At 32.9% G+C, this 12,958-nt stretch overlaps 1 protein-coding gene across 2 annotated transcripts in view; it reads right to left on the bottom strand.

The window, feature by feature from the left end:
* Positions 1-4,848: 4,848 nt before the first annotated feature.
* Positions 4,849-12,958, bottom strand: part of ACAP2 (ArfGAP with coiled-coil, ankyrin repeat and PH domains 2) — a 139,918-nt gene continuing 131,808 nt past the window's right edge. Inside the window, exons 22-23 of one of the 2 annotated variants that reach the window (XM_027582805.1) lie at positions 10,784-10,845; positions 4,849-5,157 (exon numbers count right to left, since the gene is read on the bottom strand). In XM_027582805.1, the coding sequence (XP_027438606.1) occupies positions 5,057-5,157; positions 10,784-10,845 (163 nt within the window). In that variant the 3' untranslated portion in view covers positions 4,849-5,056. The remainder of the gene's footprint in view (positions 5,158-10,783; positions 10,846-12,958) is intronic. The other variant, XM_027582803.2, reaches the window with a different exon arrangement.

Below are 12,958 nucleotides of genomic sequence, written 5' to 3' on the forward strand. Positions count from 1 at the left end.
GGAATTATGGATGATTATCTTTTTTACTTGTTGTTAAACATTTTTCTACAATGAAAAAGCATTGTTTTGCAATAGGAAAAAGTTGGTTGTCGTTTTCATTTAAAGAATTTACTATTGGTGTGAGTTCTCTTCTTCACAGAACTATTCCGAAAATGAAATGAAGTGGAATAAAGCAAGTCACATAGAAAAGTTTTATGTGTCTGCTTTTAATTAACTTAAAAGGCAAAAAAAAAGCTGGTGATTCACTTCCAGGTCTGTTCTTTCAACCCTCCATTCCTTAGATCTCAATTCACATAGAAACATGTTTTTGTTTATTTACTAAAAGGACTGAGTGTGAACGTGTTGCCTAGATGGGGAACTTCAACAGATGTCAATTATGGAAAATAATTAGGGCTAGCCCCCATTCCCACAAAAAAAGAATAAAAAAAGCCTTAGTAATTTTTAGCTAATAAATGCATACAGCTCTGTGATCAGGAAGAAAATACTTAAAAGATGAAAATGGATTTCCTGATTGAAGCAATCAGCAAAGAGGATCAACTGGATCAATGTGACAGAGCTGGAAAGGAATAGAAGACCTTAAACATGACAGTTCTTAACAGACATGTCTGCAGTTGTAGTTCACAATAAAGTGCAAGTCTGAGCATAAGAGAACTATGCCAGAGGTGAGATTTTTATTGACTTATCATAATTTTTCAGCATACAAAGTATTTAATCAAGTATATTTACAATTCTTACATAATGTACATTTTAGAATAACTATAATGATAATGTACTTTTCTCCATTTACAATGACAAACTACAGTAAAACTACATTCATGAATTAGATACAAATCCTCTACATACTAATAAAAAGTAAATGGAGTGTTGGTTATACATTCTTTAAAATATGCCTTTTCACAGGTAGCAAGAAATATTACATGTAATAAGTCTTTATGACTGGAATGATCCAGAAATATCACAAAGCACAAGTAAACACATATAGAAAAGTAGCTCATCATTTCCAAAAGTTAACCTTTAGCCTTTCTGTAAAATAAATGGTGCCAGCAATCTTTATAATGTAAGCAAGCTTTCCCTGTTTAAAATTAACACCCAAGGCAGGGGATTGTTGAGGAAAAATAAGAAAATCTTAAAACATAAGATAGTGAAAAGACCAATGCAGAGAAAAGATTATTTAATCAAACCTTAAATCCCTCCCCTTATTATTTCATTTTAAGTGGATAAGTTTATGTAATTGGGAAAGGATGTCTACAAAACCATGTTTATAGATGTCAGGATTCAGCCAAACTGAATCCAAGCCCCTTTTAAAGTTACCTTTCATTTGGAAGCATCAAGAATTTGATAATTATATGGTAAATTAAAATCACCTTACCATGTTTTCCTTTAATATTTGTTATTACAAAAATGTAATATTTCCCACAATTTAATGTCTTCAAATCCTAATCTATTCCTTCAAGGTAATTTTATATCCAGGTTCTCCAGAATATTTGGGGTCTTCGTTATGAAAACACAAGGAAAGCTGGCAGTCATTATCAGATTTTGCTACTTTACAATGATTTCAAAACATTTCATGATACAAGTAAAGTGCCTCTAACTAGTAGTCAGTCAGACAGGGGTTCTGGTGTCAGCTGCCCTACCAACCAGCACATCAATGACTCCCCTCTATAAACCAAGAGGAGCAGCCCAGGATCAAAGAAAAGAAATGCTGGCATTCTCAGATTAATATCGCAGAAGTCCTACTGTCAGAATCAGGTGAGATAAAGTAATGTCAAAGTACACTGTGACATTACTTTATCTCACCTGATTCTGACAGTAGGAAAAAGTACACTGTACACAAAAGCATGTTGTTACAGTTTCACCATGTTTTACCCACTCATTTTATTTGTGAGGAGCTCTGAATCCAAAAAGGGCAGTAACTACTAGTCAGTGCTCTTTCCACTATATCATGAAGGTGGAAGTCATTTTGGACATAATAATTCTATAAAAATACATTTTTCCTGCTCCTGTCCATGATCAAAAGTGCTATCAAACAGAAAAGTTAATATGACAATATAAGAGTGCTATGGGAATGTCTTCTTATTCAAAATGAGTAGTAAATTTAGTCTTAAATACAATTTAGTTTATTAGTCACCATACTTTACATGTGTAAAACTGTATTTTTTAAAACACTGCCCAACACATCACAAACTTAAGTTGTCCAGACTGTGAAGGTGTAGTGTTTTTTTCAAAATTATAGTATATATTCCAAATTAAATGTTTCAGAAAGTAAACATCAAAGCTCATTAAAATATACAGTGAAGACCAGTAAAAATTAGGTAAACACTGTAATGTACTGAATCCCTGGAAATTTCTGAATTTCTAAGGATTGTACCAAAGGTAATTTTTAAAAACCTTAGAAATCTTAAACATAAAAGTGTTACCAGGAAACACCGCAAATAACTACTCAATTATCTTTAGTTCTAGTGTGAGACTGCATTTTATGAGCTCTTCCTAGTACTACTGTTCTTATTTTGATGTTAATCTAGCTCTTAAGTTACTGTGCTAGTGACAATAAGCTAAAAGAATACTGATAAGGAATCAGAAACTAATATAAGCAGATCAGTTAGGGAAAGAAAACAAAGGGCCATTACATTGACTTACAAAGCCCAAAAGTATGATTAACATTGTTCACACTATAATTTCTCATAATGCATTGAGAATAATTCACAGCATAATAAAACTCAGATTTGTTACATACTATATAAAAGCTATTAGTTGACACAGCTAAATTCACCTTGGTAAGAGCCAATCTACTTTGTAACTACTAGTAACTATTAATTTACTTTAACGCCTTGCTATATTTACTGCATCACTTCTGCCAAATTTCATCCAAATTGGGTCACGGCATATGCAAGAAATCAAGCCACAGGAATGTATTTTTGTATTGCCAGGCTCCCTATACTGTTAAAGATTTCGTTTCTCTGAAGATATTCAGAACCATGATAATTTTCAAATACATCTCTAACCATTAAATTTAAGTAGACACTAACTACTACCACATTAATAAAACTCATGACTCAAGCCAACAGGAGGTAAGAGTGTCATAAGGAATTGTCTTCACAACCAGAGACCCCAGAGATGATCTGAAGCACCAATGGCTGGATCCCAAAGCAAAACTGTTCAGGCTTCCTCAGATAAAGGTTAGGAGCTTTAGATGTGAAGCCTATGATTAACAGGAATACGCACTACAAAGGAAAAGTGAGCTTCTCTTTTTCTTTCTGTTCATTTTTAACATATTTCCTTATCCTTGAACTTTTTGGACAACTTCAAAGTACACTCTAATAAAAATGTTACAAACTAGACTTGTGCAAAGCCAGATGATCTGTGACTCTGAGGTGAGAAACAGAGAAGATTTAATGTTCCTGTTACTGTTGCAATTAAAATACAGGCTTTGGAAGTTAATATTTTCTTAGAAATAACTATTAAATATATTTTATACTGATCTAACATACACTGTTACTAAATAAGCATTATATACACACAATTTGGCCAAATATGGAAATTTTTCTGTGACATGAATTTACTTCAGTCTAATTCCTGTTTAGACAAATCCTGATTTGACATGCAATCAGCTTATAAAACTCTAGTTACTGGAGGGAGGGATGTTAGAAAATTTTATTATCTACCAAATTAAATATAATTTTTCTACTTATTTGGTAATGCAAATTTTAAAAACTCTTATTTAGAAACTGAGTATCAATATCACTTTGACATAACTTGTAAAAGAAGATTAAACTTAATTATTGACAATATTAGAAACCGTAAGGCAAATTACTTAATTATTTTGTACTCCTGACAAGATATGTCAATCAAAGATGGAATCAGACAAATTTATAGCATTTACGTGTAAATTAGTAGATCCATGTTTTGGAATTCAAGGGTGTTTCATGTAACCAACTACTAAAGATATATAGATAGTATAATTAAAAATACTGTACACTGTGTACAAAGTACACAGATGTTGAAAAAATTTAAAAGCAATTTATCGTTACATAATTTAGTATAAACTAAGAAAAACATGAGGTTTTTCTTTTACAGAAATTTTTCTTTCACTCAATGCAATAGCAAAATTATCTTGAAAAGGAGAAATTTCAAATATAAAAATGCTCTACATTATTTTATAAATCAACTTATCCTTTGAAAGTTTTACAATCTGATAAAAGCATAATTTTTCAACATTCAAGTAACCTTTGAAACACAGTTTTATTACATCAATAAATTTGTCAAGGTTTTAGGAAACCAACCCAACAATGAAGGACTACAACTTCTATAAGTAAGGATTCTTTTGGTTATTTAAAAAAAAAAATTGTTAAGGGCTTCTTTTTGCTTCATAAAATGGAATAAATCTAAAAGACTGAGTTATGTCTACTTGTACAGCCATTACGCGTATGTTAACATACATGACAATAAACAGACATCTAAGGAGTATCACTACATTTATGAGCAAATGGAGGAAACCTATTCTCTAGCTCTGATAATTAAATTACATATCGTGTTTATGATAGTTAGGATACTAGAAAACCAAACAAAACAACAAAAAAAATATTTTTGAACCACCAAAAATCATTAGGGAAGCTAAAAAAAAAAGACATATTCTTCAGGCAGGCAGAACATCTGGCTCTCACTTTGATGCAGACATGCTTGACTGAATGATCCTGGGCATGATGCATAGAAAAAAAAAAACAATGCTACCACCCATTGGCAAAAACAGAGATTTTGTCTAAACTCTTAGCATCTTATAACCTAGAGATGACCTAAGTCTAGATTTAACTTTATCTATAAAAAATAGCCCTTTAAACACTTTTTTTTTATATAAAAGAGGTCCTAAAATAGGTTCCTCTCCCAACTACTAGAGCTCTATGTTTTAATTTATAAAAATATCAATGAATGGGTACCTTTTTTCCAAACCACTCAATACCTACTAAAATTAAGTAGAATTAAAGCAGTAAAAATTTGTGAGATTTCAGATGTACACATTAGGGGATCATTCAATTTAATATTTTCCCCTTCTTAAAATAACTCAGAATTTCTGTGAATCTTGCTGGAAACGATTTAGTTTCTCTGGATTATTGGATGCCATTTGGGAAAAATCACGAAAAATATCCTGGTAGGTTTCATCACCTGCATGAAAGTAAAACAAAGACGCTTTTAAAATGTATACAATGAAAGTATAAATAAACAACATTCATTTTTATGGCTAGTAACTATAATTAATCATATTCAAATTTTGCTCAGATGAGCTTTTTGGAAGAAAAAAGACTAACATATATAAATGCTGGAAAAGCATACAGTGAAAGAAAAAAAAGCTATACCTGAAAAAAGCACCTCAGATGCAGCCACAGAGGAAAGCTCAGAGTTAGAAAAGAGCAAAGATGCAAGTGTTTTAAAAGCAATGTAAAGAAATACATTTATTTACACAGAAATAAAAGTCATTCTAAATGAGGTATAGTAAACAAGGCATTCTTGAAATAAATATTTCCCTTGATCAAAGCCAAAAGAAAAGACCAATAGCAAATAGTAATGCTTCTGATGGATGCAAGTTATTAATAAGACAAACTGATAACCAGTTGAGAAAAAAAGCCTATTTTAATATCATCTTTTAGTTAAAAGGCATTTTAATTTAAATAGCATGTGAAAAAGAAATTCTTTATTCAAACTTTAATGCTTAACTAAAATTAATGCACCTAATCCACTGCTTACTAAGCTTATAAAATAATAAAGCCTAGAAAATGACTAAACTAAAGTCAGTTTCACATTTAGTCAGAGGTTTTTTGTTTACTGTAGGTCATATGAGCAAGAGTGTTATTACAAAAGGGGGACAGATACCAAAGATGTCTGTTAAATTAGAGTAATACATGTATGTATATACATACAAATACGCTTATAGAGAAGCAGATTATAGAACTGATACTACAGCAAACTGAATACTGTTTTTCTTGGTAGGAGAAACTAAATATATGCATACATAAAGATGAATTCCTCAGATGAAGGATTTATATAAAGTAAAATCTTATTTTCAAGATGAATCTTTCATCATGACTACTTCCTGTTAAACATTAGCTTTACACAGAAGCTTAGCATAGTTGTTTTCAAAATTTAAACCATCAAATACTGTTTTAAATGATTACTGCTGCAACATGGTTTTATAATTATTTCCCATATCTTGCATCCATCTTATTACAAACTCATTGCTACAGCTGTTAATAGTGCAGTAAGTTTTGTCAGCTTTTAATAAGCAAGATCTTTGAGGCAGTAGGTATCATACCAAAAGCTAGAGAATCGGAAAAAAGTTGGGGGAAGGGGATAAAGATCTAGTAAAAAGGTCTAACAGCATAACCCAAGATTTTCAATAAAAATTTTTTAATACTTTTAACATTTAGTTACTTTTAGTATTTAGTCTATGTAAAAAGCAAGTTATTAAAATCTCTATATAGTTTTCATTTAGTCCTGGAAATTTTCTCACGACCTGAATCAATCAGTCTACTTTAAAAAGAAAAAATACAGTTAAGAAGAAAATCTTAATAAGTTGGCTAAGAGTAGTATCTAACTCATATTATGTTATTAAAACAATAAAAATAAAATTTGATATACTGGAACAACTGTTAGGACAATCCAATTACACCCACGATTTCTTTAAAAGTTAAACTCTCACATTAAAAGACAAACTACAAATCTATTCCCATTTTTAGCCATTCTAGAAGATATAAAATAAACTGAAAAGAGACCAACATTAAATATCAATTAACAAACCATACAAAATATTTAAAAATTCTTATCCTTAGATGTTGAATTAAAATATTTAAAATATTTATTGTAAACATTAGAAATATTTTTAAAATACTATTTAAACTTGAGAGTCTGGAATTTTACTTTCCAAGGAAGTGTAAAGTGCAGATTATAATACAAAAATAACACAGATTTTACCATTCAACACCAGAAGTAACTTAAAAGGCACACATTATACATTCAAGGAGAAATAGGAAGAAGAATCTAGCAGACACTAATGCCAAATAGTTTACAGATAGCACCAGATGAGCATTCTTAAGTATTACAACAGTACAATGGCAATATATGGCTTCTACTATTAGCAATGCATATTCTGTATAACAAACTGTAGGGGTTTTTTTCTTTTTATGGTTTTCCAGCTTTTGTTCTTAAATCATCTAGTACCTATTACACAAGTACGTTTTAGTAGAACCATTGTACCATGCAAAACAAGTTATAAGATCTTTTATTCACTGAATTAAATGCTTCCTTGAAGGAAAGTGTTGGTGCTACACTAATCATTGGTTTCACGAATACATTTTAAGAGTTAATACAATACAAAAGGAAGTCTCACCTTCACACACACAAACTTCCTGTTAACGTTCAGTTTCTAACAAACATTAATTAATGGACTATCAATAAAATACCTTTCTTAGGGCTCAAAATGTATTATCAAAAAGCAAACATTACAATAACAATAGTGACTAAGATACTTAATATAGTTAACATAAATTGAACTTCAATGTGATTCTTTAAAATTTAAGTATAATTTTCATCATTTAGAATTTTTCCCAAGGCAAATATAACTTGTCTACACTAGAATACATAAACAATAACCCAGAATATGCTGCCCTGGGAGGTCACAGAAGTACATTTAACAGTTTATTACAAATGGTAAGCAACTAATCACCCAGTATTTGTAATGCTAAGTTATATACTTTAAATTACTTAATCACATTCTATTTCTCTTCCAATAGTTAACTATTCTATGCGCCCAGACAGTTCTGAATTTTTAAAATATGAACTGCTGTATGTCCACTGATAGTTTAAAATAGTTTTTGGTTTTTGGTATTCAGAATATCCATTGCAACAGCAATGATGATGATCCAAGATTTTGTTGATTTTGCTCTTGAAATGCACTCCCCTCAAAGAGATGGCAGCACGTGAGACCCCACCCCAAGGTGATCAAGTATATGATCCCACCCTTTCTGGGCTGATTACAGCTTTCTTTTGAAAACTGATCAGTGATCAACCTTTGCCAGCAACATATTCCCATAACCAGCAGTGGTTCACTAAAGCAATAATTTTCAACTGGCTAAGAAACTCTGCCAACAATCAAGAGGAGTCATAGAGCCAGAGACTGTGGGAACCACCAAAGTGGTTTCCAGCAACTGAGAGCAGGGCGTGATATTTCACTCACTCACCCAGTCCTCTTAAGAGTTGTAGGACCTGATAAAGAGGGATACATCTTCCCTTCAGGAAATGTGTGCTCTTATAGCGCCTTGCAAAAAACAGGGAGTTTCAGGTCCTTAGGGTTGTAGATAGAAGTTTCAGAAGCGGGGTTTCTCAGAAATAAGTCCATGATTCCCAAAGGTTATATCTGAGACTTTTAAATGATAGGGCCCTTCATTATCAAAAGGTTGAAGATACCTGCATTTTAAAATTACCCACAATTCTGAGTTATTGCTAGGCCACCAAAAAAAAAAAAAAATCTAGATAAAACAATCAACCACAATTAATGAGAGAAAAAGAACAGTGACAAGTGGAGGGAAAGAAAGACCTACTGCCTGAGCAAACATTTGCTCTCCAAAGACTCATGAAGGGAAAGTAGCCAGAGAGCAATTGCTGTGCCATTTCACCAGGTCACCTGGATAAGTATATAAAATTGTTCTGCTTTACATATGAGACCCCCTAAATGCATTAAAAATCTAACTATTATCAAGATTATCCTCTCATTTTATTCTGCTGATACACCATTTCCAGAATTCTGATCTATTTTTAACCTCTAAAATTTGAGAGTGATAGAAAAAATATTTCCATTTTTTTTTTAAGTGAGGCTTTTTTTGTTCAAATTTTCAGTCAAATACATTGGAAAAATTCATTTTTCTACTGAGGAAAGGAAGGTGTATGCTCATAAACTTATATATAAAACAACAGTGAAAGAGACATTTGAACACTCCTCAACGGTGGCAGCAGAAGTCCAAGCAATTTGAGTGGAACTAGAAGTCACAAGAACATGGAGGCCCTGTCCATTCAAGCTTCCCAACTCCAAAGGAAAGTGACCACTGACCTTAAGACTAATCAGTTGGGTATAACTTCATTAGCAAATAGCTTAAGGAAAGAACAGCTGACCAAACATTTAAGTTTAAAATTTCAGGAATAAGAATTTTTTAACTTAAAATCTTGAAGTTCACTCCTACCTCACAAATATCAGGTTATATCCTTTGAATAATTTTATTTTTAAAGTGCTTAAACACAAAGGCCTCAAAAATGGCCTAGTAATACTCTCACTTAAGTATATCTGTTACAAAATTATAACTTATTTAAAATCTAACATTCAAGTTTAAAACAAATGGGTGAAATTCAGAATTAACGCTGACACTTCACCCTTAATCAGCACTCTTACATCTTGGTATACCATAAGTCAGTAGTATTGTTTGATCCATAGGATTAAAGTGGGACACCCTAGATTAGAAATATCTAGCTGAAGTGCCTCTATTCTCAAAGTTCTTACTTGTTCCCTATTAAACTAGACCAACAATAAGTAGTAGATACAGTCCTCTGAGACAAGAATGGCCCCACATTTATACTAACTATATATTAATCCATTTAAAATAAAAGTTAATGGCTGAAGCTAGCATAAAATACCAAAATTTCAAAACATATTTAAACAGGAAGAATAGATGATATTACCAAGCCACTTTAAAAATAACACATTAATATTCATTTTAAAAAATCAAATATACTTCAAACTAATATTCTCAATTATTTTGGTCATGAATTCCTGAAATTTTTTACTAATACATACACGAATATAAAACAAATTAGTAATTCATATACTCAAATTCATGAAACTGGAGATCCAATTATTACTTTTTTTGTGAAGAATGTCTAAGTAGGATGTGTTCATCAAAGAAAGGAATCTGATTAGCAACATTTCTTCCTTTTCCTGACATCTTGACTCAAAGGTGAAAATTACTCAAAATGAGACGTGAACTGATCCTGAGTTGAGGTTTCTCTAACAAGTCTACTCTGTCATCAGGTTCATGAAATACTGTTCTAAATACTTACATTTATCCAACAAATATCGTAAGATTGCTGGGGGCAAAGCTCAAGATAAAGTGAGACCCTTTCTCTATACCTTTTAAACTAACCCCACTCCCATTATGGACTTCTTAAACTACTAGTAAATTTTATTTTTAAACCTACAACTTAATTTTAGATCAGAGTACAGAACTCTCCATTCAATAAACGTTTTCTAGGTATTTTCCATACTGACTTTTTATATGCCAAACACATGGTGATTTTTTTTTCCCTGAACACAATTCATAGAAATTCCCTGAATAACAAAAAGAAAAGAACTCTGTTATATTCACTTGACAGCTAAAGAGAATTCCAAAATGAAAATGACTATTTTGCTGCTGTAAGGTATAAAGATAGGTTATCATTCCATTCGCGTCACTGGAATGTATATGGAAGACATCTGTACAGCAGATAAAGAAGTCAGCAGCCAAAGTTGAACACAGCAAGTAAATGTGTACTGTAGTAGGAATAGTTATGGAGTTTTAAAGGCTCAGGAGTTAGCCACTCCCAAGAATTCAGTAGGTACAATATATAACAACTCACAATTTACACATTATAAAATCTCTAGAGTATTAAGTCAGTTCTCTAAAGAACTATGAATCTTCCAATTGTAAACTAATAAATTCCTGAATGCATTTCTTATACTGCATTTCAGTATGGTTATTAGTAGAATATTGACCTGGCTGTCCATAAAGTCCTTCTGATTCCCGCATCTCTTCATTCATTCTTGCTAAACGCAACCTAAAATTAAAGGAAAGGATTATTAAAGTTATGTAATATATTCATAAATTAGTGAATTATATAAGCAGGTAAAAACATACACTGATATAATCTTTTCCTTTTCCCAGTATTTACCAATAAAATAGACGAATTTTTAGTTTTAGTTTTCTTTACACAATTCTCATGAGAGAAGGCAATAAAAGATTTATTTTTTTCTCTTTAAAGATTTTATTTTTAAGTAAATCTCTAAGCCCAACAATGGACCTGAGCTCACAACCCCGAGACCAAGAGTCACATGCTCTACCGACTGAGCCAGCCAGGTGCCCTGACAATAAAGGATTTCTAACAAGTACATTTCAGCTGTTTAAGCTGGACCCTTGCAGCATATCCAGTAGCTTACTTGCCTCCAGACTGGCTTCTACAGCAACCTGCCCCACTTTAACTGCCAACTGTTGAAAGTGTTGCTTCTACAGTGTGGGATGTCATATTGTATCGTATAAATTCATTCTGGTTCACCACGAGGTGAGGTCGTTCCAGGTATGTAAATAGTATGTGTTATGTCATAATAGTGGAATTACATTTTGATGTATTAAATGACCATAGGTTACCAAGATTTTCCCAAGGTTACCATTTAATTATACATTCTTTTTTGGGTTATTCATCCTGGCAGCTGGAAGACATGTAGCACTGGATTAAGAAGACAAGAATTTCCTCCCACTGTCTTACTAACTTTAAGCAACTTTAAGCAACGTTTTGAAAGAGGCAAATGTTGCCTTTGGTGCACCTCTCCCACCTTGTACTATTTGTACTATTCGCCTGTGCTTCAGGCCACCAAAACCTCACTGCCCAATGAAAGCTCTGTCACCCTCTACTGATATGCACTCTCTGACATCTGCAGCATGTGACATGAGCTTTCCCTCTCTTCAGAATATCACCATTCCAGGGTTTCTGGGTGGCTCAGTTGGCTGGGCTCAGGTCGTGATCCTGAAGTCCCAGGATTGAGTCCCGCATCGGGCTCCCTGCTCAGCGGGGAGTCTGCTTCTCCCTCTGAAACTCCCCCGTCTCATGTGCTCTCTCTCTCTCATCCTCTCTCTTTCAAATAAATAAATAAAATCTTTAAAAAAAAAAAAAGAAGAAGAGGAAGACCACCATTCCATTCCCTTCCATCTCTTCACAACCACTGCATGAGTTAATAGTGCCTTAAATCCTCTTTGATATTTGGACTTTTCAGAGAGGACACTTATTTTCAAAAATTATTAAGTGAAACTGAAGTCCTCAAAGTAAAATGAGAAAATTTAGATAATTTGGGAATAGATATTTTTGAGGAAAAGGGGCCATTATTTTTTTTTAAGATTTATTAATTTATTAGAGAAAGACAGCAAGCATGGGGAGGGGGAGGAAGAGGGAGAAACTTTATCAGACTCCCCACTGTGCTTGGAGCCCAACATGGGGCTTGATCTCATGACCCTGAGATCATGACCTGAGCCAAAACCAAGAGTCAGACACTCAACCGACTGCGCCACCCAGGGGTCCCCAAAGGGGCCGTTATTATAAGAGTTTCTTTCTCTATAGTATCCCTATCTTTTCTTTAATAACTTATCTTTATCCAATGGTGAATCTATAATGATTTAAAAGTTCTAAATTTTCCTACAATAGCCCCCAAAATTACACTAACCTCTCCAGTGGGGAAAGGACATTGAGTACAGAGAAAGCATGTTTTACTGTTTTACTGTGTGTCTTAATTCAGCAGGGGCCAGGGAGGAGGGATACACGACAAGTCAAGAATTCCCAGCAGCAGCTCGGGTGCTTAAGGCAGCCGGGAGAGTTTCTCTTTGTAAGCGACTGAGATTCAGTAGTGTGAAGGAAACTACCTCTACCCGTATCGCAGGCGATCAACAATTCTGGCCTTCATTCAACCCAGAATAGAATGAGTAAGTGACTTCATACAGCATATTTCCTATATAACAATAAAGTGTAGGTGACAAGCACATTTCTAGGTTCCAGTGTAAACAAACACCTTTGATCTAAGATGAAAATCAAACTAAGTTCTCAAAACTCTTTAACTGATCATATTCGGTCATATTCAAACATTAAAAAACAAGTATTTTTATCTTAAAATAGAATGTTCATGTGA

This window comes from Zalophus californianus, chromosome 1 (genome assembly GCF_009762305.2).
Source record: "Zalophus californianus isolate mZalCal1 chromosome 1, mZalCal1.pri.v2, whole genome shotgun sequence".
Taxonomy (NCBI): Eukaryota; Metazoa; Chordata; class Mammalia; order Carnivora; family Otariidae; genus Zalophus; species Zalophus californianus.